This window comes from Vicia villosa, unplaced genomic scaffold, assembly GCF_029867415.1.
Source record: "Vicia villosa cultivar HV-30 ecotype Madison, WI unplaced genomic scaffold, Vvil1.0 ctg.000579F_1_1, whole genome shotgun sequence".
Classification (NCBI taxonomy): domain Eukaryota; kingdom Viridiplantae; phylum Streptophyta; class Magnoliopsida; order Fabales; family Fabaceae; genus Vicia; species Vicia villosa.
In genome coordinates, this window is record NW_026705264.1 from 552,021 (window position 1) to 578,404 (window position 26,384).

Genomic DNA, 26,384 nt, shown 5'->3' on the forward strand with positions numbered 1-26,384 from the left:
CGCAAAGCTCTCCCTGCACATGGTGCTGGTTCTTAGGGGAGTGCGCTGCAGGTTCTCTTCAATCATGAGTATCTTGTCTACAAAGGCTTGGGAGTTTTATTGTTGTACTAAGTTATATACATTGTTCAGTAGATCGACAACTCGTTGGGTGCCTATGTTAGCTTGTAGCTGCTGAATATTTGGTAGCATCTCATGTCTAGGTATTAACGGTTGCAGTGGAGTTTGCTTCAAAGGCAGGCCTTCGTAAAACTGTTGCAGAGCTTGGAAAAATATAAGGACTTGGAATGTTCCTCTATCGAATCTCGAAGGAACAAAATCCTGTTGTTCAGGAACATATGGAGGTCATTAGAAATGGCTCATCCTCTAACAGAGTAGGAAGTGGAGTTGTGTTTACTTCAGTGGCCGCAACATCGACGTGATGTTGAACGTCAGATCTGTTAATCTTCGATGACACCATGGATTTTGCGAGTTCATTATTCGACCCGTTTAAGAAAAAGATCAGTGTTTCGTGAGAAAAATATTGGTGATTTGAAGTTTCAGTGAAGAGACGATGTTTTTTTTTTTTTGGGGAAAACAATAGGAGTTAATAGTCGATTCCCACATATTGTGTCATTGTTCGCTTAGGAACTAGAGATTAGTGAAGAAGAAAGATGAAATATAACTCGAATGCGTTGAATCAATCTTCCATTACGGTGGATCAGACTTCCGGTGCTGTAGAGAGGGATTGGATATGCAAAGTTAGCACTTCAACGCTCAAATCAATAATTGAGTGGAAAATAATTTTAGAGTGAGAATAAATTGATTGCCTAAAATGGCATGAAATGACCTTTATATAATATGAGCAAATAAAACTGTCCTCGTGTGATTCAGCATTTTGTGCGGGTTTTCGTTCTTTTAAATCTAACGGTGAGAGGTGTGATGAAAGGTGTGATCGCGTGTCCTCCGTGGAGGTGAATGTCCTCTTATTTCGTACATCTTCTTCTTCAGCACTCGTTATTGGACTTTCTTTTAGACCAATACAAAACAATATACATTTTAATTTAACTATTTAAAGTCAATATTACATATTTGAAATTAAAATCCTAAGTTCTATCACTTATGAGATATTACATATATTGCATGTGCATTCTCTTAGCTTATAAGCAATTATAAAGATGAGTATGTCACTGCCCGCCACTTATAAAAAAATCATTTCAAATAAAGCAAAAGCATTAGCAAGAAGAAGAAAAATCCGAGTGCATTGCAAAGACCACAATTACCACCAACAACCATCGACTAGTGTCATACATAAAGTGTTACTTTTTCATTCATATTTTTGCTTCATGACGGCCAAAAGTTTTTTTCTTTGATCATATAAAAAAGGCAAAATTATACTCAGGGTCCTTTAAGTTATTTTATTGTAACAAGTTGGTCCTTTATATTTTTTTTGCTATAAGTTAGTCCTTTATGTTAACTAATGTATGCATCGTTGACCTTTTTTCTGTTTTATTAATTTTATTTTATTTCGTTTTTAACTTTTAAAATTCATATTAAACTCATTGTTGGTCCAAAAATTATGAAAAAATTCCTAAAAATATTTCTTCTCATTTTACACTTTGTGTAATTTTCTGAGAATTTTATTTTCTGTTTTATTATTTTTATTTAATTTATTTCTTTTGTGTGCATTTTAATTAGTTTAAAAATATTTTTATGCTCTAAAAAATTCTGAAAATTTTATTATAGGATTCAATGATGGTCTCTAACGTATGTTAAGTGATACATCAACACCATTAGTGTCACTTCAGTTTTTTTGGAACGAAGTTTATGAAAAAGGTTAACTGTGCAGACGTTAGTTAACATAAAGGACCAACTTATAGCGAAAAAAACATCAAGGACCAATTTGTTACAATAAAATAACTTAAAGGACCCTGGGTATAATTTTGCCTATAAAAAAAACCAATAAAACTTTAGTGCCCAACATTCAAATAATCTATTAGACTATATGTTTCTTAAACTCTAAGATTTATATATGACCTTATTCACTAGTATAACAATATAACGACCAATATGACTTGTCCACTACCAAATAAACATGTTTTATTTTGATATTTGAAATATTTTACTTAAAAAATAAATGTTCACAAAACTGTTAAATATAACTTATTCAATTATTACAAATAACAAATTAATTAATATTTGTCTTGTAAAGTTGAGCACACACAAAGATAGAGATGAAAAAGAGAAAAGAAAATGAGTGAATTAAACATCATATGTTTCATTATGAAAACTTGCTGATGAATTTATTATTATGAAATTGTCCATGTAGCAACAATATTTCATATCTTTAAATCAATAAAGTTCATCTTTTAAAATTTTAAAGAAATCTATTATAGGTAATATATTGTGTGCTCTTACTAAATTAAAAATATTAAAAATGATTTTAAAAATTAAAATCAGTATAATTTAATTAATTTCACACAATCTCTCAATGAAAATAATACAAAATTAAACTTTATATAATAATTTTAAGAAACAAATTATTTAATTAAATATTAAATTATAAATATAATAGTTTAAATAAAAGATAAAGTTTGAAAAAAAAAAAGAATGTTACACAAAAATTTGGTATAATTTTATATATTATTTATAAATGAAATTATCATAAAACATTTTAAAAGATTTGTAAAATTGAAAGAAAAATTGTTACACAAAAACTCGACATCCATTATGTATATTGAGTTAATTTCCTCATTTCTAAAAAATGAAAATTTTATTTTATTTTCTAAGAGACAAAATTAGAAAAATAGTAAGACCCATTTTTAATATAAAGTCTAATGTGCACCATTTTAGGTCCACTCTCACTTTGTCGTATTAAAAACTTACTTCACCACATCAGAATTTTATTTCATTCGATTTCCATCTATTTCTAATTAAAGCGGAACAATGACTTAGTTTGTGGGAATCGACGTTCGATTCTCACAAATTTCCACAATCAGATTCTTCTAATTCCAAAGTGATAAATCGCTACCGCGAACTTTTGATCCAGCTACTGAAGTCACCACATACCTATCAAATCCAAGATCACCCCCTTACATTATCGTCTCTTTAACTGATGATGGATTGTTTAGCAAGGAATAAGAGAATAACAACATCCATCACGAAACTCTTCAAGATCGTCAGTGGGAACTAGGAGGCAGGAAAAAGACAAACATATCTTATGGTTTTGAGACTGTGAGAAAGTGGATTGAGCTCCTAATGCGACACTTCCACTAGTCGTAACATCTATCATAGCAAATGACACAATGTTAAGGATCTTCACCGACGATATGAGTTCTTTGTGACATTATGTACATTGGCATCTTCATGAGGTTAGGATTACATGAGTGAGATCTCACGTCGTATGAAGGTGAGAATCTTTTAGCTTTCAATGACTCTTTTAATCAGCCGTGTGGGATTGTATAATCACCTGTTTGTGTTAGAGAAGGGAAGAACGAGGGGGCAGTGAACATATGTTTCTAGGTAATCCCCTGCGAAAACATATACAATGTTGTCCTAGGGAGACCATTCCTCGTGGCACTAGATGTATTGGCTTTTGCAATTCATATAAAGATGAAGTATCACAACGATTTTGGCAAACCAGTTGCCATTTCGGATGATCTAGGCAGAGCTCGCCTATACATGAAGCCATAATGAAGAACCCCTTACCGATCATTGTCACCCATGAGAAGAAAAGGAAGAAGACTCGTGAGATTACCATCATAACAATCGGCCTCTACATACGAGCATATGAACCCCTACGAGATAACAAGCTCGACTCTCCACTAAGGGTCAAATCGAAATCCTTAAGACCAATTCAATAATTTTTTGAGGTTATATAACTCGATGATAATCTGATAAGTCTATTTCGTATAGGAGTTGATTTGCCATTTGTGATGAAGAGAGGACTCATTAACTTAAAGCTAATGTTGACCTCATCGCAGTTTCTCCTGACGAGATACTCAATATAGACCCTAGTGTGGCTTTTCACCAATTGAATATTGACCATTTCACCTATTATGTGGCCCAACTAAGAAGATGATAATTCCATGAAAAGGTTGAAGCAGTCATGAGTAAGGTTCAAGGTCTACTCGACGCCAACTATATTTTTGAATTAAGATACCCTGAATGGTTATCCAATATTCTATTGGTCAAGAAATCGTCAGGGAAGTGAAAAAAGTGAGTTGACAGCACCAATCTCAATTGAGTATGTGCGAAAGGTTCGTATCCATTCTCAAACATTAACTATCTAGTGGATAACTCAACCAATTACAAACTATTGCCATTCACAAACGCGTATTCTGCCTATAACCAGATACCCATATTTAAGGTGGATAAGGATAAGATGACCTTCATGAATGAGCGAGCTAATGATTGCTACAACATTACTCCCTTTGATCTGAAAAATGCAGGGGAAATCGAACAATCCCTTACATAAGACACCAAATCCCTCAGATGATCGCCCACTGTCAGATATAATCGAACAATCCCTTACATAAGACACCAAATCACACTAGGACAATTTTAACCGCCCACACTATATAGTAAAACTCAACATGCGTCATTTCAGATTCGCCCCACTTTCCCGTTTCGATTTGAGTAGTCATTATAGTGCATCGAAATTCTTTTCCATTCAAGCTTCTCTATTTCTAATTTAAGTATAAAAGAATATTAGTAATTGAATAAATTAGTAAAAGAAATAGGCTAAGCATAATAATGCAGAATTAATTATTTTTGTTCCGCATTAACATGTGTTGTATGTTTTGTGATGATAATGATTAAGAGTATTTAAACTTCCATTACTTTTTCATATTTATTTGTTAGTAGTGGGGAGTCAAATCTCCAAAAACAACATCCTCGTCTTATTATACAACCAACGAAGAAATAAAAAAAAAAAAACAAAAGATGAGTCTGCCAAGTCATGTCATGTCAGAAAAAGCATTTAGAAAGTCACTCTTTCTCTTTCTCTTTCTATAAACAAACTTCATCTTTCTTTTCTTCCTCTAACCTCTCATCTCACTCTCTCCTTTTCCCTTTCCAACTTCTTCTTCTTCCATTGCATTCTACTGGAAGTAACCATGCTCTCCTCTTCCTCTGCATGCTCTCTCACTGTAATCTTCTTCTTCTCTCTCTCTCATCTTCTTGGTTTTCGTGTATGTTTACTTTCTTTTGTATTTAGGATTTTGTACTGTCTCTATTTATGTTTCTTTTTCCATGAGTTATGTTTATAGTGACTATGAATGGTGAATATTTATGCTCCATAAATTTCTGATCCTGACTTTTCTCTAGGTTTCTGCTGTTAAATTAGTGTAACAACTTGTTACTAACACCAGGGTGGTTATTTGGGTTATCTTTGACTGTGGATAGTGTTATCATTATCAATCAACTGAACTTGTATAAATGGGGTGTGTGTTATCAAGTTTTGATGAGGATGAAAGAGTTAGAATATGTAAGGAAAGGAAGAAGGTGATAAAACAGCTAGTGTGTAATAGAGAGGACTTTTCTGATTCCCTGCTAGCTTATTTGAAAGCTTTGAGGAACACCGGCGGCACTCTCAGGCAGTTCACCGAGTCCGATACATTAGAATTGGACTTTGCATCTACTGGCCTGCCTGACCCTCCACCTTCCCCGCCGCCTAATTTGCTACTGCCACCGCCGGTGCCTCCTTTTCTTGTTGACAAGGGTATGCCGGGCGTTGGCCAAGATGAAATGCTGGAGAATGATGATGTTGATCCAATCATGAACTCGATGTTGCTATTTCGACCGATGGATAAAGTAGAAGGGGTGGAGTCATTGGAGGAGGAGAATTGGGAAGAAACCAAAACGGAATTCGAAGATGAAGTCCATGACTCGGAAGGTGATGCGAGTGCTAGAAGATTACGCAATGGGAAGCAACAGGTTAGAGAACCAGTTGATGATAATAATCCATCTGCCATTTGTTTGTTTAAAAAAGAAACTCACGACGCTAAGAAAGCTACGCCCAAGGGGGCTGGTAGAAATGCGAAAACCTTGGAGGGTATAGTTAAAGAGTTAGACGATCATTTCCTGAAAGCATCGGCATGCATAAAGGAAATTGCTGTTCTCATTGATATCAGCAGCGGAGATACTCTTCTGCGACAGAATTCTGGGCGTCATATTAGTAAGGCTACATTCATATTGTGTGCTTTAGGATTGTTGAAGTTCATCTTGGCATCGTTTTTATACTATTGTCGCATGTTCTTTGCAGGCAAGAGAACCAATTCTGCAAGGGTGTTTAGTGTGCTGTCATGGAGTAGGCATACTAAGTCGCCCACATTCACTAAAGATGACGCCGACTTTTCTAGTCCTAGTGAACCATGCAGGCCTGGAGCTCATTGTGCCACGCTTAAAAAACTATACGCTGCAGAGAAGAAACTTTACAAAGCAGTCAAGGTAAGCCAATAATAAAACCTTATTAAAACTTGGCATTTTTGTATGAAATTATTTTTCTCGCTGCTCAAATGTCATAATACAGGAAGAGGGAGTTACCAAATTGGAGTTTGAGAGGAAGTCTGCCTCATTGCAGAAAGAAGATGAGAATCTCGATTCAGCCAAAATCGAAAAAATTCGATCAAATGTTGAGAAGTTAGAGTCTGATTTAATAAGCCTACGGCAGTGTATCAGTGAAACATCATCGTCAATTTTAGAACTTATAGACGAAGAACTCTTACCGCAACTGGTTGCATTAACTGCCGGGTATATTTCTGACTTGGTTACATTATTACTAGTGACAAACAAGTCTCTGTCGTATGATTGTATCCTGTGTATGTGTCAGTGTTTCAGAAAATAAATCTTGTTTGTTTTGTAGGTTATCACAAATGTGGAAGATAATGCATGAGTGTCATCAGTCCCAGACTCTGATCTCTCAGCAGTTGAGTAAACTCAGCGATAACCATAACACAATTCTAAGTTCCGAATATCATCACCAGGCTACAATTCAGTTCGAGAGTGAGGTCTCTTATTGGTATACTAGCTTCTGCAAACTTGTAAAATCACAACGAGAGTACGTAGGGACCCTCAGTAAATGGATCAAGCATACAAACTGTCTCAGGGAGGATCATGAAAGCGGTGATCACTCTTCTGTTCGCACCATTTGTGAACAGTGGGAGCCTGGCCTTGATGGATTACCTGATAAAGTACTTCATGCCGTTATTTTTTTTAATCCTTTTTCTATATTACAAATGATTATATTTTATGAGTGATTATGAGTGAAATGATAATAATTTTCTGGCGGTTTGGTATGATTACAGGAGGTTGCCGATGCGATAAAAAACCTTTTGGTATCCATCCGTTCGATAATTGCTCAACAGGCCGAGGAAGATAACATTCTGAAAAAGTTGGAAAAACTTGAAAGAAAGTTGCAGAGGTGTTCGGCGTCCCTGGCTGTAATACAGAAAAAAATGGAATGGAACTTCAAAGAAGACGATGGCAATGAAGCTAATATAAGCCCGAGACATCCACTGTTTCAGAAAAAAGCTGAAACAGAAGCTTTGAAGAAGCAAGTGGAAAGTGTGAAAGCAGATTATTTGGATTCTGTTCAATGTAGTAGGACAATGACCCTAGATAGCCTCAGAACTCGACTTCCTCATCTCTTCTTGTCACTAATGGAATTTTCAAGTGCTTCATCTCAAGCAATTGAGGCTATAAATTCTCAGTCAAGCCAATAGAATGAATGCATACAAAAGATGTTCACTTTTGTGCTGATATGAACAAATACATGATGTAAATTGTGTTTGTAAACTGAAACAAAATTGTGTTTAGATTTTACTTTATATTGACTCTTTGTAGTCCTTTGATCCTAAAACAACTTTTCAATGGAGAAATTTGAAAGATAATACTTAGTGTGAAAGAGAGAGAAAATTACTCAGCTCTACCTCATACTGTGTTCTTGTCCATAGCATTATCCCATTCACCGAAGGGTGTGAGAATCCTTCCCTCAACACTTGTGATATGGTATGTTGCCAAGAATTGTCTTTGCTATATTGCAAAACTTATAGGGAAATCCTTTGATATTTGCTCTACACGCACCAAAGCTCCTTGCAATTTCATCCCATTAGTATCTGATACATGAATCGTGATGGCTCGCTTTCTTTTCTGTTATATGCAGTAGAGAAAACAACACTGAAATTAAATGCGCACACACACGACACCGACACAACACCGATAATAATGTAACTACATATATCAGTGTTGATGTCCAGATACATCAACACAAATTAGACATCATCAACACAAATTAGACACCAGACACTGACATCTAATAGTATATTGACACATATCAGACAACATCAGAAACTATACTGATGACACATATTATGTAATATGGAATTTTGGTGTTACATAGACATATACGACAACCTTCAACTCTCACCCATGCTGCTATGCCATCATAACAAACATTATTTATATAATAAATCCAATGGAATTTCAAAATAACCATCAATCCGTTGTAGTCTAGTTGGTCAGGATACTCGGCTCTCACCCGAGAGACCCGGGTTCAAGTCCCGGCAACGGAATTATTTTTGTTTTACTAACCCAAAGAGTGCTGAAATGACGTAAGAACCAAAGTTACATTGTCTTGTAGAAGACATTGCTTCAAATTCTTCATTGTAAAATAGCATGATTTGTATGGACAGAAAAACAAACCATTCATCTGTATAAATCAAAATTAGAAGAGGAACCTTCTGATTTTCTGCTAGCTTATTTGAAAGTTTTGAGGAACACGGGCGCAGGTCCGATACATTTGAATTGGACTTTGCATCCACTGGCCTACCTGACCCTCCACCTTCTCCGCCTCCTAATTTGCTACTGCCACCACCAGTGCCTCTTTTTCTTGCTGACAAGATTATGCTACACATTGGCCAAGACAAAATACTAGAGAATGATGATGTTGATCCAATTATGAACTCGCTGTTGCTATTTCGACCTATGGATAAAGAAGTAGTAGAGTCATTCTAGGAGGAGAATTGGGAAGAAAACCAATACAGAATTGGGAGTAGCTGCTAGAACTCTCTTTATCATAAAGTCCAAGACTCGGAAGCTGATGAAAATCCATCTGCAATTTGTTTGTTCAAAATGGAAACTCACATTGCGAAGGCTATGCCGAAGGGGGTGGGTAGAAGTGGGAAAACCTTGGAGGGTATAGTTAAAGAGTTAGATGAACATTTCCTGAAAGGATCAGCATGCATATAGGAAATTGCTGTTGTCATTGATATCAGCAGCGGAGATACTCTTCTGCGCCAGAATTCTGGGCATCATCATAGTAAGGCTCCATTTGTATTGTGTTCTTTATGATTGTTGAAGTTCTGTTATGATAGATTAGGTGTTTTGTGATTGGCTAACCATGATCTTTTCCTTTCTGTTTGTTCTGTATTGGAAATTCATAGTTTTATCATTTTTATATTACTGTGGCATGTTTTTTGTAGGCAAGAGAACCATCTGCAAGAGTGTTTAGTGTTTTATCACGGAGTAGTTATGCTAAGTCACCCGCATTCGCCAAAGATGATGCCGACTTATCGAGTCCTAGTGAACCATGCAGGCCTGGCATTCACCAAAGATGCCGCCGACTTTTCTAATCCTAGTGAACCATGCAGGCCTGGAGCTCATTGTGCCACGCATAAAAAACTATATGCCGCAAAGAAGAAACTTTACAAAGCAGTAAAGGTAAGCCAATAATAGAACTAATGAGCGGTTTATGGTGCTGATTTTTATCGGTGTTTAGTGCAAATTTAATGCAAAAAGTCATATATTGAATTAGAAAATTTATCCCTTGATTTTAGGGTCTGCGAACCGAATTAGTTAGTCTTGCAAGTTTATAAATAAGCCCTATTCAACATAGAAAATAGATCAAGAACAAAACTTCATAATTAATATTACTAACCCTTATTTACTAAAAAGAGAACAAATAACATCTGACATTTGTCATTTGAAAAAAAGAAAATACTAATCCACAAGATTGAAAGTAATTATGGTCAGAGGTGTCCACGGAAGCTACTTGCGCTGTGCAGTCGGGGCAATGCTGGTTGTCCGAGTAGGGCGACCATGGAGAGCAAAACACCTATCAATAGTATGTCCGAGCTTCTGGCAATGATCACACTTAGGACGAGGTTTACCGTGCTTACGAGTTCGGCCACAATGTGTATCAGTACCATCCACAGTCAAAGATGGTTTTGCCGTGGCTACACGCAACAATGTAGCCGATAAAGAATCCCAAGTAGGCAGAACCGGAGAATCCAGAATTTGATTGCGAACCAATGAATACTCCATAGGTAATCCATACAAAGCCAACATTATAAAAAAGGTTTCTTGCTGTTCAAATGCCTCTTCAGGCGAACCAGGCGGAGGCAAGATTTCATTGAAATCATGTAAAAAGCCTTTGATTTTATCTAAATAGTCAGCCAAGGAACCATCAATTCGTCCCGGGGAAACAACATTCATGAGATTCTTCCAAAGCTCGTATAGCCTTCGAGCATCGGTTATGTAAAAAATCTTGGCCTTCTTCCAAACAGACTCGCAAGTTACAAGAGTTATGAAGAAATTCTCCAAGGAAGAATCGATGGTGGATTTTAGTATGATACATATTTGAGCATCGATCATTTTCCAGAGACCACGGTCTGATTCAGGCACAGATTCGGCATTGTTGGTGAGATGATCCTCGTAATGTTGAACCTTAAGCCATTGTTTGATGTTTGATGACCATGTATGATAGTTGGTGGAAACTAACTTGTCAGTCAAGAGTGGAACAGTGACATAGTTTTTGAAAATAAGGATACCAGATTGTGAAGAGTCTGAACCAGCCATGAGAGACTAAAACCGCCGTTAACTCAAAAGGACGAGGAATTTGTATTCAAAGTGGACGTAATGTGATTTTTCGATGGATATTGGCAGTTGTTTACGGCGGGTATAAGGTGCCGGAAATTGATAGAAAAAAACACCGGTCCACCTAGGAAAATTAGGGTTGTCTATACTAGTGTCTACTATAGTCTAATATATATAGTTTTTTCGTTAGTTATTCATCTTCAAAATTACTACTATTATTAATTAGAGAAAATTCTAAAAATTCTAATTATTGTCAATTAATGAAGATATTTATTAATATTCCACCAATTCACCTTTTATTTTTAAAATAATGAAATCAAATGGTTGAATGATAAAAATTTAGAAAATTTCTTTGGCCACCTCCCTATGGGGGTCACCCCCAGCGAAAATTCTAAAATATCCCTGCTTCGGAAGTTCATTTCCGAAAGCGTCTTTTTTTGAAAAAGTTGACTTATTTCGGAAGTTCATTTCCGAAAACATTATTTCGAAAGTTCACTTCCGAAATACTGCGATTTCTGCAGATTTATCCAAACACTCCCCCTCCCCCAATCATTTACCCTAAATCAAAACAAAAAGTGGCAAAGGCGAAAATTTGTGCAAACAGAATTCCAAAGCTGCATCAAGGCTCCAATCACACTGCTAAACAACATTCAAAAGCCCTCAATCCTAACACTTTGTAAGTTTTGAAATTTTTAGATCTAGTTTTGTGATGCATGTTATTTAGGGTTTTAATTGCATAAATGATATATGGTTAGGTTGTTAGTAGTATTTAGGTTGTTTAGAAGCATTTTGATTTGGTTTGAAGTTTGGTTTAGGGGTCTGTCATGGAAGTTGCAGAAAACTCCATCGCAGGGGTGTTTCGGAAGTTCATTTCCGAAAACACCTCCATCCTAGTTTTCGGAAATGAACTTCCGAAATGTATCAGAAGTTCAAATTTTTTTGTTTTTTATTTTTTCTATGCATATTAATCGTTTTCAATTGTTTACAGGAACATGTCAGGCAACCAACCAGCACGCAGGACTGCGTCTTCTAAAGAGGGCGCTAAGGGAAGAAAGGGTTCTTCAAAGAAGGAGGTGAAAGAGGTGAAGGAGGTGAAGGAGGTGAAGGAGAAGAAGAAGCTTTTGACTGGTTCTGCTTCTCGTCCCCTGGGGGTCCATGGCTCGGACGTGCAGGCTCAGCCTTCAGGCGTGATCAACGCTGATGGTTCTGATACTGAGTGGGATGAGGATTGGTATAATTATCTTCATTCGGAGGAGTTCGCTCGTCGGGAAGAATAACGTGTTTTTATTTTGTTTGATGTGTATTTTGTAACCCTCGTCGGGCAGAATAACATGTTTTTGTTTTGTTTGACGTGTTTTGTTTTGTTTTGTTCTGATTTCGGATTGTATCGCACAGTGTTTTTGTATTGGATTTATCATATTAGTTTTTGGAAGTGGTAACCGGGGTCGGAACATATGACGGAGGAGGTGGATGTTCGGAGGAAGAAGAACCGGAGGTACGTCCACCGCGAGACAAAGGAGCCAATCAATGTAAGCTATAGTTTATCATTATCATCTGGGGACGTCATTTCTAAAAAATCAAGATTAAAAATAATAAGATTTTTTTCCCAATTTTCTGTAATGACGTCCCCTGATGATAATGATAAACTATAGCTTACATTGATTGGCTCCTTTGTCTCGCGGTGGACGTACCACCGGTTCTTCTTCCTCCGGACATCCACCTCCTCCGTCATATGTTCCGGCCCCGGTTACACCTCCTCCGTCATTTGTTACTTACAGTAGTACGTATTTTTATTAAAAGAATAAAAAAAACCTTTTGAAATTTGGAAGCCTTTTTTTCTCCCCACCACTCTCTCATCCCCACCTACCCGTGTTCAACAATATGTAACTTTAATTTTATGTAATATTATCGTTGTAATCTTCACCCGATTAAATAAAGCGAATTGTTGTTGTTTTTCATTTTATTCTGTCCAGACATATTTTCGGAAGTTCATTTCCGAATTCTCCAAGGGGGGTGCGTTCGGAGATGAACTTCCGAAACACCACATTTTCTGAAAAGTAACTTTATTTCGGAGATGCATCTCCGAAATCAATATTTTATATTAAAAAAAACACGTTTTCGGAGATACATTTCCGAAAACACCTTTTTTAAGAAAAAAAGTACAGTTTCGAAAATGAACTTTCGAAACAAGGGGTAGTGTGGTAAATTCACCAGGGGTGGGCAAGAAGGTTAGGAGGTGGGTGAAGAAAAAACCAAAATTTATTGGAAGATATACTATTACAAATAATAAATAACACATTATAATGATAAAATTTTCATCTTGATTAATCAATAACCAATTTTTATGTCATGCGATTATTGAATTTCTTTAAAACAATATACTTATTCCTATGGTTATTCTCGAAATTGAGGGAATATATCTTTCTGTGACTTTGCTTAGATAGTTTATATTTTTAATTACTCTATTTCCTCGATGCTCAAACACAAGCAGATATACATCTCGATGCTAAATTTTGGATGGGTTTCGCAAATACATCCAAAATTAAAGTAAAATGGTATAAACTTATGTTTAAACCTTGGTGCAATCATATTGTAACGGAGATGCATCATGTATTCATACACAATCATATTGCAACGCTTTCTTCAAGTCAATGAAAATTAAGTGCAAGTCTTGTTCTATCTGATAATGTTTTATCACACATTGTAGTAGACAAACCACTTCCCTGGTCGACCTCTCTGACTTAAAGTCAAATTAACTCTCAATAACTTGAGTCTATTTTCTTAGTCCCCGTTCAATCACGCTTTCTCACAACTTCATGGTATGACTCGTAAATTTGACCCCTTATAATTTGCACAAATTTTATATATCTCTGTTCTTATAAATTGAAACTAAAGTGTTTCTTCTCTATTCATCTGAAATTTATTTTGGCCTCATAAATTTGTTAAAGAATTTAATGAGTCACTCAATGCCTATCTCCAAAAAAATTCACATTTCAATAGGTATGTTGTTTGGCCAAACCGCCTTACTGTTACTTATCATTTTCAATGCATCTTTTCCTTCTTGTTTCTGAACCCAACGGTAGTAATTATATTTTCGGTCTTTTTATCTAATGTCAAAGATGTTAGAGTCAGATATATATATCATATTCTTCATTAAATAAATTGTAGATACATGTCTTACACATATCCTTTATATCTTTTTCTTGGAACGAGATTTCGCCTTCTTCATCTTTAGCACACTTCACTTGATCTAAATATTCTCTTTGTTTCTCTTCCCTTAGCAAATATATATATGGAGATTTTTCTCTCTCCTTGATTCCTAAAAATATGTATACATCGTCAAAAGCTTGAGTTATTTTTCACTTACCAAGTTACCACCTTCTTAGTCTTTTAGTTTTCTTATACTTTTCTAACTTTCGGCATTTTTACACCTAGGTCATTCTTTGAAACACATCTTTTTTTACTTTAACTTTATTATAGACACTTTCATTCCACCACTACGACTTTTTACCCCAAGTCCAAAACCTCTTGATTCTTTCAACATCTCATTAGCTACTTTTCTAATCTTTTAGATCATGTTAGTTCACATATCACATAAATTTTACTATAATATTTCAGCACACATATTTTATTATTAAAATATTTGTACACAAATTTTTAAATAATATTTAGATATATCTAAACATTGTGATCTAGAATAATGAATATAAGACAAATTGTATGAATATATTATTATTATTATTATTATTAAGTACATAAGTGAATAAGTAAGTAATGTATAAATTAAATTTTATTAAAATTATATGATAATAATTATGTCAACCCTATTAATCAAACTCAGTTGATAGTTTAAGGACAATCAACTACAGGACAATGGTCCTAATATCTCATTTAAATACTGTTTGTTTCAGCTTTAAAAAATGGATTTTTTTGTATTTTTGAAATTTGATTTTTCAAAACTGTTTTTTAAAATATTACAAGTTTTTTTATATTTGTTTTTTCTAAAATGAAACACTAATTTTGACATCCTATAACATTAACATACATTATTGAAGACCAAAACTTAGTCAAAATCGTAATTTTTTCAAAAAATTGTATTTCAAACATGATTTTTATGAAAATCCATTTGAAATAATTTCAAAATCAAATAATTTTTTAAATTTTTGATATCCAATTTTTTTTTATAAATAGATGAAATGCCTAAAATCACATTTTAAGAATAACTATTTAAACAAAATTTTCAATTAAAACTTTTATAAAAAATTTCTTTGTAAATTTTTTTTCACAAAATTATATAGCATTATAAAAATCATTTTTTAAAAAAGGACAAAACAAACCGGCCTTTATTCACTTTTTAAGTGAGAAAATTTTGATCATTATTTCACTAGATAAAAAAATATAAAATAATATTATTCTGGTCTGGGCCAAGCTGGCCCAATTCATAACTCAAGGTCGGGCAGACCCACTTGCGGTCCAGGCCCTATTGTGCATACGATATGCGTCAGCCGTTACAACGTCAAATCCATGTGCTTCACGAAGAGCACGTGGTCAACCCACTCACGAGAAATCTGCCTACTCATTCCCAAACCCACTCACGGGAAATCCGCTTGCTCATTCTCGTACCCTACGGGCAATTCACCCAGGTATGAGTCTCAGCTCTACCACGTAAGATCCGCTTGCTCATTCTCGTACCCTACGGGCAATTCACCCAGGTATGAGTCTCAGCTCTACCACGTAAGATCCTGACAATTTCCTATTGTTCGGGCCTCCAATAAATTCAACCCAATTAGGAAATCTTGCCGTTGGGGACTATAAATACTCTCTTTCACTAGAGGTTCAGGTCAAATATATACCGTTCATAACTTTTATCATAAAAATTAAACAATTATATAATTTATTTTTTATTAATTATGTCAGTTATATAATCATAAATATTTTATTAATTAAATAAACTAAATGAACTTTAACCCAAATAATATAAAATAAGAAGGGTGAAAAAATAAATAAATTTAAAAAAAAGATGTAGAGGTAGAAATAAAAATATAAAACAAAAATAATAAAATATGATAGTTAATAAAAAAAGGATTTACAAAAATCATAATTTTATTATGAATCATATTAACTTGTGCTCTAAGACCATATGCTAAGAAACAACAAAATAGAAAATTTATATTGAAAAAAAGCATTAACAATAAAGCTAATTATAAGCTTTTAATAAAATCAATATACAATTTCAAATATAAAAAATTACAGTGATTTAGACGTCAAATCTTCTCGCAATAAAAATGAAATAACAGTGATTTAGACGAAAATATGGCAATTCAAACATCTGACAAAAAATATGCAATAATACTATCATTAAGGATTGAGTCCCACCAAATGGAACTGATCCCCCAAAAAATAGTTAATTGTATATTGTTGACAACAAAAGGTTTCATTAAGGAATCTAGATTACCAACCTCTAGAAATCAATAAATAATTTTCCTCAAAATCTTGAAAACCTACCCTGGATTGGATATTACAACTATCCTTGCTATCGTGATTTTGTAACTTTTTGGGAATCTGCCTTGTAACCAACTTGTAACCAACATGTACTAGAACAATAACTGTAAAAATTAAACGAGGAACATAGAATTGATCCCTTATTTCTCACTATGTTTTCTTTTGAGTGATCCACTAAGAGCAGCTTTAGCTTTTGCCCACTCTTTCAAAGAAGCAGCACTTCTCATAAATGAGCAAGTTTCTCCTATTTCATCATTTGCACTGGATTCTTCCCTTGAATTTGTTTCAACTGTTTTCTCAGCTACTGGAGCAGAAACTATATCATCAGCACCAGCATGCTCATTCTTCTCCAGTACACTCTCCCCTAATTTGAAGCCATCAATGACAGTTTCATTAATAGTATTCTTACCAGCAGCATTATGCTTGCGATCATTGGTATTGGTAGTAGGGTACAAAATGGGTTCCTTGGCTGTTTGTTCCGGGTAAGTGATGTCAGGCAGAATTTGTGAAATGCTAAATGAGTTGTTATCCTTATTGACCAGTTGGGTCCAGGATTCCTTTTGCAGCCATGAAGCTCCTCTGCCAGTTATTTTTGGTGCCGTATTATGCTGAGTTTCAGCAGGTTCAATCATCACTTGTTTAGCTGTAGGTTGAGCTTCAGCAGGTTCTTCTATCACTTGTGAATTGGTAAGTTGAGATTCAGCTGGCTCTTCTATCACATGTGCATTGGTAGGTTGAGCTTCGGCAGGCTCTTCTGTCACTTGTGCATGGGAAGGTAGAGATTCATCACTTTCCATGTCTTCAGGTTGAGATTCGTCACTTTCCACATCTTCAGATAGAGATTCATCACTTTCCACGTCTTCAGGTTGAGATTCATCACTTTCCACGTCTTCGGGTAGAGATTCATCACTTTCCACATCTTCAGGTAGAGATTCATCGCTTTCCACATCTTCAGGTTGAGATTCATCGGTTTCCACGTCTTCAGGTTGAGATTCATCGCTTTCCACGTCTTCAGGTTGAGATTCATCACTTTCCACGTCTTCAGCTTGAGAGTCATCACTTTCCATGTCTTCAGTTTCATCATTTGTAGATGAAGAAGTGCAGGAACCATCAGAATTTTGTTGATCTTTACCAGAATCAAACTTCGGCAATATGAGAGCGGCGCTGAAGGAAGCATTGCCTCCTTTACCAACAAGTTCTCTCCATGAAGACTTCTGTGACCATGAAACTTTTCCCGATTCCCCGAGATCATATCCTGGTTCAGTAGGCTGTGCACCAGATCCAAGCTCATCAAGAAGGGTCTGCATTTTACTCTTGCCAGCAGGGGCACTAGACACACCTTCATTGCTGTCGCTTTCTGATTTGGGTAGTTTTCTCTTCTTTACCTTGTTAGGATTGTTGTTGCTCCTTTTCTGCACTTCAATGGGTTCTTCCTCTGCAATATTTGTTTTATTGGACCATTCCTGAAGACCAAAAAATAATGATTACTCCCTCTGTCCAACAAAAATTATAACATTTGCAAACAAAATTTGTCACAGAATGAATGTCACTTTCAATAACTAGAAAGTCAAGCCAATAGCTTCAACTTCGCATTTATGGTAGTGGTAGTAATGAAAACACTGATAATTGATCTTAATTTGGTAAAAATACTATTCTCTCTTTTTTCATGTAGCTTACCTATTCTTTGGTAAAAGTAATCTGACTAGAAAAATCACATTTGTAAAGGGTTGTGTTTTACTAAATAATTTCGATTAAATGAACTACCATGACAGATTTTTAACCTTATTATTTCTCAACTTGCAACTAGCTTATCAACTTGTCAACTATTTAAGCCACACAAACCCACGAAATAACATGATTTTATGAAGTCCCCCCTCCCCAAATTAAAAAGAAATGACATGCAACTAACCTGATTTTCCAAGATCTTTTCAAGTTCTTGGGTCCCTGTTAAGGATGTTTTCTTTTTCTTCGTTGCAATGTTGATTATGAGACCATCATCATCATCATCATTATCATCATTATCATCATTATCATCATCATCATCATCATCATTATCAACAACAACATCTTTTGCATTCTCTACTTCAACTTTATTAGATTGTAAAGCATCTGGAGATTCAAATGAATCATGCTTCTTTCCAAGTTGCTTAGGGTTAGAAACCTTCTCTTTTTCAAACAGCTTGTTCATAATAGAAAGAGAAAATGATTGAACTTTCATTTCAGTTGTAACTGAATTTCAATTGTGAAAAGTTAGTTACATCAGGTATCACAACTTGTTTATATACTACAAGTTGTGACCTGTAGTAGCCTGTAACTACTGAAAACAAACTGCCAGGTGTCAGTAACATACTGACTGGCTCTAAGCTAAAGCTAACACTCTAATACCCCCCCCACAAACTCATGGGGAGCTCGCAACCCTGAGTTTGTGTCTGAATTCCAGGAACCTTGTTGAAGGAAGAGGTTTAGTGAGAGTATCAGCCACTTGATCAACACCAGGAATGTGAGCAACAGCAATGGTTTTGGCTATGACCTTCTCTCTGACAAAGAAGAGGTCAATCTCCATATGCTTGGTACGAGAATGTAAAATAGGGTTATGAGCAAGCAGAACAGCTGATTGATTGTCACAAAGAACAAGAGGCTGTTGAATAGCAATGCCAAGCTCAGTGAACAATGTTTGAAGCCAGAGCAGGTCTGCAGTGGCTTGAGCCAAACTCCTATACTCTGCTTCTGTGCTGGATCTTGCCACTACAGGCTGCTTCTTGGACCACCAAGATATTAGGTTGGGACCAAAGTAGATAGCAGCACCAGAGGTGCTCCTCCTATCATCTGGATCAGATGCCCAGTCAGCATCACAAAACACCTTTACAGGAGGTGGTTGGCTGGAGGTCAGAGGAGACAGATGCAGGCCATGAGACTGAGTACCCTTGAGATAACGAAGAATGCGTTTGACTGCAACCCAATGGGTCTCTAGAGGATGAGACATAAACTGGCAGACTTTGTTCACAGAGAAAGCAATGTCTGGTCTAGTAATTGTGGCATATTGCAAAGCCCCAACTACTGACCTGTACATGAAAGGGTCAGAGAGGGCAGGAGAGCCAGTCTTGGTGAGTTTGCAAGAGGATTGCATGGGGGAGCTGACAGGACTGCAGTCAGACATTTTGGTCCTGTGCAAAAGATCCCTAATGTACTTGGACTGTGTGAGCAGCATGGAGCCATGAGAGGTAGCCTTAACTTCTATGCCCAAGAAATAATCAAGGTCACCAAGATGCTTGAGAGAGAAGGCAGTGTTGAGCTTGGAGATAATCTGTTGCAGCAGCTTTGAGTCACTTCCAGTGATGATTATATCATCAACATACACTAGGAGATAAACCACATGGCCATTGGAAGAGTATATAAAAAGTGAGGGATCACATTTGCTAGGAGTGAAATGAAGAAGCACAAGAGCCTGTTGTAACCTCTCAAACCATTGCCTAGGAGCTTGCTTCAGACCATAGAGGGCCTTTTGAAGTTTGCAAACCAGTGAGGGATCAGAAGAAACAAAACCAGGGGGCTGTTCCATGTAAACTTCCTCAGTGAGCAATCCATTAAGGAAAGCATTGTTGACATCCAACTGTTGGATGGACCAATGTCTGGAGAGAGCTATAGTAAGAATAATTCTGATGGTAATAGGCTTAACCACAGGGGAAAAAGTCTCATTGTAATCAAACCCCTGCTGTTGGTGGAAGCCCTTGGCAACAAGCCTGGCCTTGTACCTATTAACAGAGCCATCAGGATTTTCCTTAACACGGAAAACCCATTTGCAGCCAATAGATTGTCTGTTAGGAGGGAGAGGAACAAGGGACCAGGTTTGATTCTTGCATAAGGCATCAAACTCAGCTTGCATAGCAGCTTTCCACTTGACATCTGTAAGAGCCTGCTTAACAGACTTGGGCTCAGAGTTAACTAGCAGCAAAGAGGGTTGTAGTCTAGGCTGAGTGAAGCCAGCTTTGGCTCTAGTAGTCATAGAATGATTGTTGATAGGAATGTGAGCAACAGGGATGGCATTGAGAGGTATACTGGGAGAAGCAGAAGTAGAGCTAGGAGAAGAAGCAGAAGTAGAGCTAGGAGAAGTAGAGAGGTTTGGGGAAGAAGAAACAGTAGGAGACAAGGTAGGGTCAGAACTGACAGGAGCAGGTGAAGAAGCTGACACAGGACTTGAGACAGGGACAGCTGTAAGAGGAGTAGGCATAGGTAGAGGAGTAGATTGAGAAGAAGTTGAAGTAGGTAAAAGGGAGTGTAGAGAAGAGATACTAGAGGCTTTTAGAGAAGAGGAGGAATGAGAAGTAGCTGATTTTGAAAACAGCTCTAGAAAGGGAAATCTAGACTCATTGAAGAGGACATCCTTGGATATGTACATTCTTCCAGAGGGAGATAGACACTTGTAACCCTTGTGGGAAGTGGAATAACCCAAGAACAAACACTCATGAGATCTAAACTCAAGTTTGTGGGCATTGTAAGGTCTTAATAGAGGGAAGCAAGCACAACCAAAAGCCTTTAAAAACTTGTAGTCAGGAGCAGTTTTGAACAGAAGAGTATAGGGTATTTGAAACTGCACTGAAGATGAGGGAAGTCTGTTAATGAGGTAGACAGCTGTGGTAAAGGCAAAGTCCCAGTAGGTCAAAGGTAGAGCAGCATGACTCAACAAGGTAAGACCTAGGTCAACTATGTGTCTATGCTTTCTTTCTACCACACCATTTTGGTGATGTGTGTGAGGACAAATAACCCTATGCTGAATGCCCAGATCTGCCAGAAATTTGGAAAAGGGCCTAAATTCTCCACCCCAATCAGATTGAATAGCCTTAATAGGATATCCAAGTTGTAACTCAACTAGGGCTTTAAACTGTTTGAACACATGAAGAGCATCAGCCTTAGATTTCAGTAAATACAGCCAAGTGAATTTGGAAAAAGCATCAACAAAGGAGATATAATAATGAAAACCTTGAGTAGAGGATTGAGGGGAGGGACCCCAAAGATCACAGTACACAAGTTCAAGAGGAAAATGATATGTAGTTTGAGACAAGGGAGAGTGTAATCTATGAGCTTTACCAACACAGCAGGCAGCACAAAAGGTATCAAGATTTTTATTAGAATGAGACAAATTACAACTTTGTAATACAAGTTTCAGCACATGAGCATTAGGGTGGCCTAGCCTAAGATGCCATACATTGGATAGGGAAGGGGAAATAGTAGTAGCCTGCACACTAGGCACTATTTTATTAGTACTAACTAAGGAAGAGGTAGGCTTGGAACTGACAGGAGACTGAGTAGGCTTTGAGACAGCAAAAGGAGGAAACTGATAGAGGCCATCAGGACCAACTCTACCAACCAGAAGAACAGCATTAGACACCTGTGATTTAACAAGACATGTGTCAGAAGTGAACAGAAAATAGACTTGATTATCCCTACAAAATTGACTAACACTGATGAGATTTTTGGTAATTGAAGGAACATGAAGAAGATTTTTAAGTGTGAGAGGTGTGTGAGATTGGCAAGTAGAGAAAAACTGACTAGAGCCAGCTGAATTGATATGCAGACCTTGACCATTTCCTATAAAGATTTGGTCATGGCCTTCAAAAGGAGTGTGCTGTTGGAGATTGTTGGCATCATTAGTGACATGAAAAGAGGCACCTGAGTCAGGGTACCAAGTGGCAGCAGCCTGAGGTTGGGCAGCATTAGCAATGAAAGCACTAGGAGTCAATGTAATAGCAGGTCTAGCTTGTGGTGTAGCACTGGCAGTAGGTCTAGTCCAAACATTTGCAGGAATTTGAGCATAAGCAACTTGAGGAGGAGTCCACTGCACAGGGGCAAAAGGAGTGCTAGCATAGGCAACTTGAGGTTGAAACTGTTGATTATATCTATGCCAACAGTTCAAGGCTGTGTGACCAGGTTTGGAACAGACTTGACACTGGACACCAGAGTTTCTGCCTCCTCTACCTCTACCACCTCTGCCACCTCTATAGGACCTTCCACCTCTGAAGGAAGCATATTCAGGCTCAGGAGAAGGAGAAGCAGGAACAGAGGGAGTAGATTCAACAGCACTAACCGGAGGAGTTTCAGAAGCTGGAGGTTGGGATGAAGCTTGAGTGAGATTCAACGAAGCCAGATCTGGAACAGAGGTTTTCTTGAATTTATTCAACCTGAGTTCATGAGCAATAAGGAGAATCTCCACTTCATCTAGATCCATATCTCCAAACTTACTCTCTACAACCGACACAACCGAAGCATACTCACTCGGTAATCCTTCAAGGATAACATCAATGTGATGCGTGGACGGAACCGGATCACCAATCGAGGCTAAAGCATCAACAGTTTGACGAATCTGAAGCAGATAATCAGAAATTGATTGCGAATCCAGAGAAGCAGAGCGAAGTTCAACGCGAAGTTGTCTTGCTCGTGCACGAGTTTGCTTTTGGAAGTAGTTGAACAACCGATCCCAAAGTTGATGAGAGTGAACGCATCCAATGACGCGAGACATGATTTCGCTGGAGAGCGTCGATTGCAACCACGACAAGAGTAGCTGATCTTTTTGAAGCCACGAAGAATAGAGAGGATTGACGATACCTTGAAGACGATCGTCATCGGAGAGAAATTTGGGAGGAACACGCGCACAAACCACCAGATCTGTGAGATTGTGTGCGTTGATGTAAGGCTCCACTTGCTGACGCCATAGATGGAAGTTTTTGTCGTCGAGTTTGTATGCGATCTTCAGCGCAAACTGAAGACGACGTGATTCGTCCATCACCGCCGCAGACGGCGCCGCCGGAGACGAAACGTGAGCGGAAGAGGGAGATCCTGGCTGTGAGTCCATGGATCGGAGAAGCTAAACTGATACCATAATAGAAAGAGAAAATGATTGAACTTTCATTTCAGTTGTAACTGAATTTCAATTGTGAAAAGTTAGTTACATCAGGTATCACAACTTGTTTATATACTACAAGTTGTGACCTGTAGTAGCCTGTAACTACTGAAAACAAACTGCCAGGTGTCAGTAACATACTGACTGGCTCTAAGCTAAAGCTAACACTCTAATAGTTCATCACAGCATTCATGATGCTAATTTCTTCATCATTTATTCCACCAGTTTCAGCCGCTGCCGTATTCATAGATAACTTTTTCTTTTTAGGGATAAAAGGACTACAATGTTCCTCACAATCACAAAAATGCACAGGGAGGGGAGGAACTTTAATATTCTGGAAACTATATTTGTGCTTGCCAGTTCCACTGAATGGTATGGATTTCACCTGCACAGCAGCAGCGGTATATTTGTAGGGTGCAAAATTGGGTCAGGTGATTTAGCAATGAAATATTTATGCAAAGCAAAAATAAATTCCAAATATTAAACAATCATATATTTGGATATACTAGATTATGAAAGCAATTTAAAAATCAAAATCATTCCACTGAAAATGCATTATAAATACCTTACAGAATGACATTTTTTATCAGTAAAAGTACATAGTATTTTTAGCAAGTATAACATCAATGAGGATGACAATTTTTCTCAACAAGGATGCAGCAAACAAGAGGAGCTTTAGCTACAAGACAAGGAAAGTGAAACTGTATGCAAATAGCAACAAGAAAGAGGACTAGTAATGATAATATTTATTGACTACTAATTCCACATAAATAATCTAGATATGACGCGTTAATCCATCTTTACTGGGTTATGTTTTTAATCCTAAACTATTGCAGGACCACCAATTTAAACAACAGATGTAATGCTTAATTTTATACTTTTGAGTTTCTATATTGTCAATAGCTATAGTGAAATGGCATAGCAGTGGTAGGGTTCGGCACAACGCCGTCTCCCTGCGAGCCGCCTTCAGCAATAGCTGTTGTAGCAGTCGCATGTGAAATTGCATGTGGGTCGCAGCCACAGCGGACTTGTGCCTGCTATTAGGGTTTCAGGGATGCACTTTGATTACATTTAGAACTTATTTTGGTGGGAAATGATGAAGTTGGCTATAATTATTAAGAATGATTGTCCCTTTAACTGTGCATACTTTTATATTTTTGAGTTTTTATGTATCTTGTTGGAATTTGTGATTATTATGTACATTGTTTTTACAATATCAGCTTATCCACTATCCTAGATTAGCAACATAACTGAGTTTTATAATGTTGCAATAAATCTCTAGTCACCTGGTTATAATGCAATGCAATCAGACCCTTGGAATGATGTCTAAATTTATTTTGTTCTTCATTTAAGTTTCCGGTTTCCTTTCCTATTTTCCAAATTTTGTATACATGCCCCAATGGCCATATACAGTTACCTTCAGCAAACATTCTCACATACTCAATCAAAATCAAGGTTAACTGTTCATTTGATTTAGTCTATCATACATTGTTTACATTATTACCCCAAACATACATCAACCTATATTACCTAACCATAATTCCTCCGTCCGATTTGATTTCCACTATACCACACACTCCCTCACCCTCAAACTATTCCTAATACCCTTCAAGCCACCAGTTTTCTACACTAGTTAGTTTCATCCTAGAAATCATTCCAAAACCCTAGTTAGTTTCACCCTAATCATTCCGAATTCCTTCTATCACAATATATCACAACTACTAGCTGTAACTGCAATCATGACCATAACATAAAAGTTTTTGATGCCTAAGAATTCGCAGTTGTGACCATATCAGTAATCTTTAACAGAAAATGTCAGCAATATATCAATAATCACAACACAACTGCAGCTCAAAACTTAACCAAACCTATGTTAACACAATATAAAAGCAAAGAGCAATTTGCCATAGACTTTTCTCCAAAATTAAAAAACAATAAATCATTTACAACATACTAAAATAAATAGAGTAAATAGGAAATATTAATAAGTTACCGTTCGTAATCTCGGGAAGTAAATATTAAGAGGCTTTTCAGTTGAATCCAAAATGCGTCTTGAAATAGGCTTTTCCTTCACCAATTCCTCCTTCTTAGTAGAAATCTCACTAGCCAGGGCTTCTACACTAGGAATCTTATCTTCTTCCCATTCTTTTTTCATCCGATCAAGGTAGTGCTCTTTCGCCTTTTCAAGTCTCAGCTTTCCACCTTTCCACACACATCCATTATACTGCAATGCCAACATAATCATCACTTTAAAAAAAAAAACATATTAAGCAAATGAAATTAAATTTAGACTATGTTTGCCTTAAAATTGAAAACCCTAGAACATGGCTTAGAACTCTGACAATAATCAAAATTGAACTTAAAATTTAATCTAATAATAAAAGCGCGATGGAATTGATTAATTGAAGTGAGGGATGTTGCTGCTACCTTGCTGAAAAGTTTGGAAAGGGATTTAGGATCGGAGAGGAAGTCGAGGTAAGCGAGGCTGCGGCCTTTGGTTCGGATGGTTTCGAGTGATTGAACGGTGCCTAGTGATTCGAATAGGCGGCGAATGTCATCGGTAGTTACGGCCTCACCCAATCCTCCGACGAATATTCGCACTGCTTTCTTCTCGATTTCTTCTACCTCCATGATTGCGAAGCGGTGTTCGCTTTCAGTGTTTTGTGACCCAAAATGGAGTAATAGGGTTTTAGGGCTCGCTGGGTTGGGGTGAGGCAGGGTTTAACGACGCCGTTTTAACTGATGAAAATGGGAAGGCAAATATTTCAATATTTTTGGATATAAAATGTCATAACAGTTTTTTCTTTTTACATTTTTCTTTTTCACATAAGGCTTAGTTTAATTTAGTTGAAATTGAGGTTCACCCAGTGTTTTAAAAACCGGACCGGACATCAAACCGGTGAGAGTACTGGGTCACTGGTTTATTGGTCGAACCACTGGGTCACTGGTCGAACCGCATGACTAAACCGGATTAAACCGGATAACTCGGTTGAATAGACCGGTCGTTATAACAAAATTATATATGTATAAAATCTATCGAACCGGATGATTCAGTCCCTACAAAATATAACTAGTACTTAAATTTTTTTGAAAACATCATATTATAAAAAAATTCACAACCTCATAATTTAAATTC

The 26,384-nt window shown here is 36.8% G+C and overlaps 1 protein-coding gene, 1 non-coding gene and 1 pseudogene across 2 annotated transcripts; 2 read left to right on the forward strand and 1 right to left on the reverse strand.

The window, feature by feature from the left end:
• Positions 1–4,961: 4,961 nt before the first annotated feature.
• On the forward strand, positions 4,962–7,882 carry LOC131629551 (protein ROLLING AND ERECT LEAF 2-like). Its single transcript, XM_058900333.1, has 6 exons — positions 4,962–5,126; positions 5,305–6,154; positions 6,242–6,426; positions 6,509–6,729; positions 6,842–7,169; positions 7,284–7,882. Exons 2-6 carry the CDS (start codon positions 5,416–5,418, stop codon positions 7,698–7,700), a joined length of 1,890 nt encoding a protein of 629 aa, XP_058756316.1. The 5' UTR covers positions 4,962–5,126; positions 5,305–5,415; the 3' UTR covers positions 7,701–7,882.
• Positions 7,883–8,476: 594 nt separating this feature from the next.
• TRNAE-CUC (transfer RNA glutamic acid (anticodon CUC)) lies at positions 8,477–8,549 on the forward strand. The gene has a single exon. It is a non-coding gene; the product is annotated as a tRNA-Glu (tRNA).
• Positions 8,550–16,096: 7,547 nt separating this feature from the next.
• Positions 16,097–26,007, reverse strand: LOC131629542 (protein REPRESSOR OF SILENCING 3-like; annotated as a pseudogene).
• Positions 26,008–26,384: the final 377 nt, after the last annotated feature.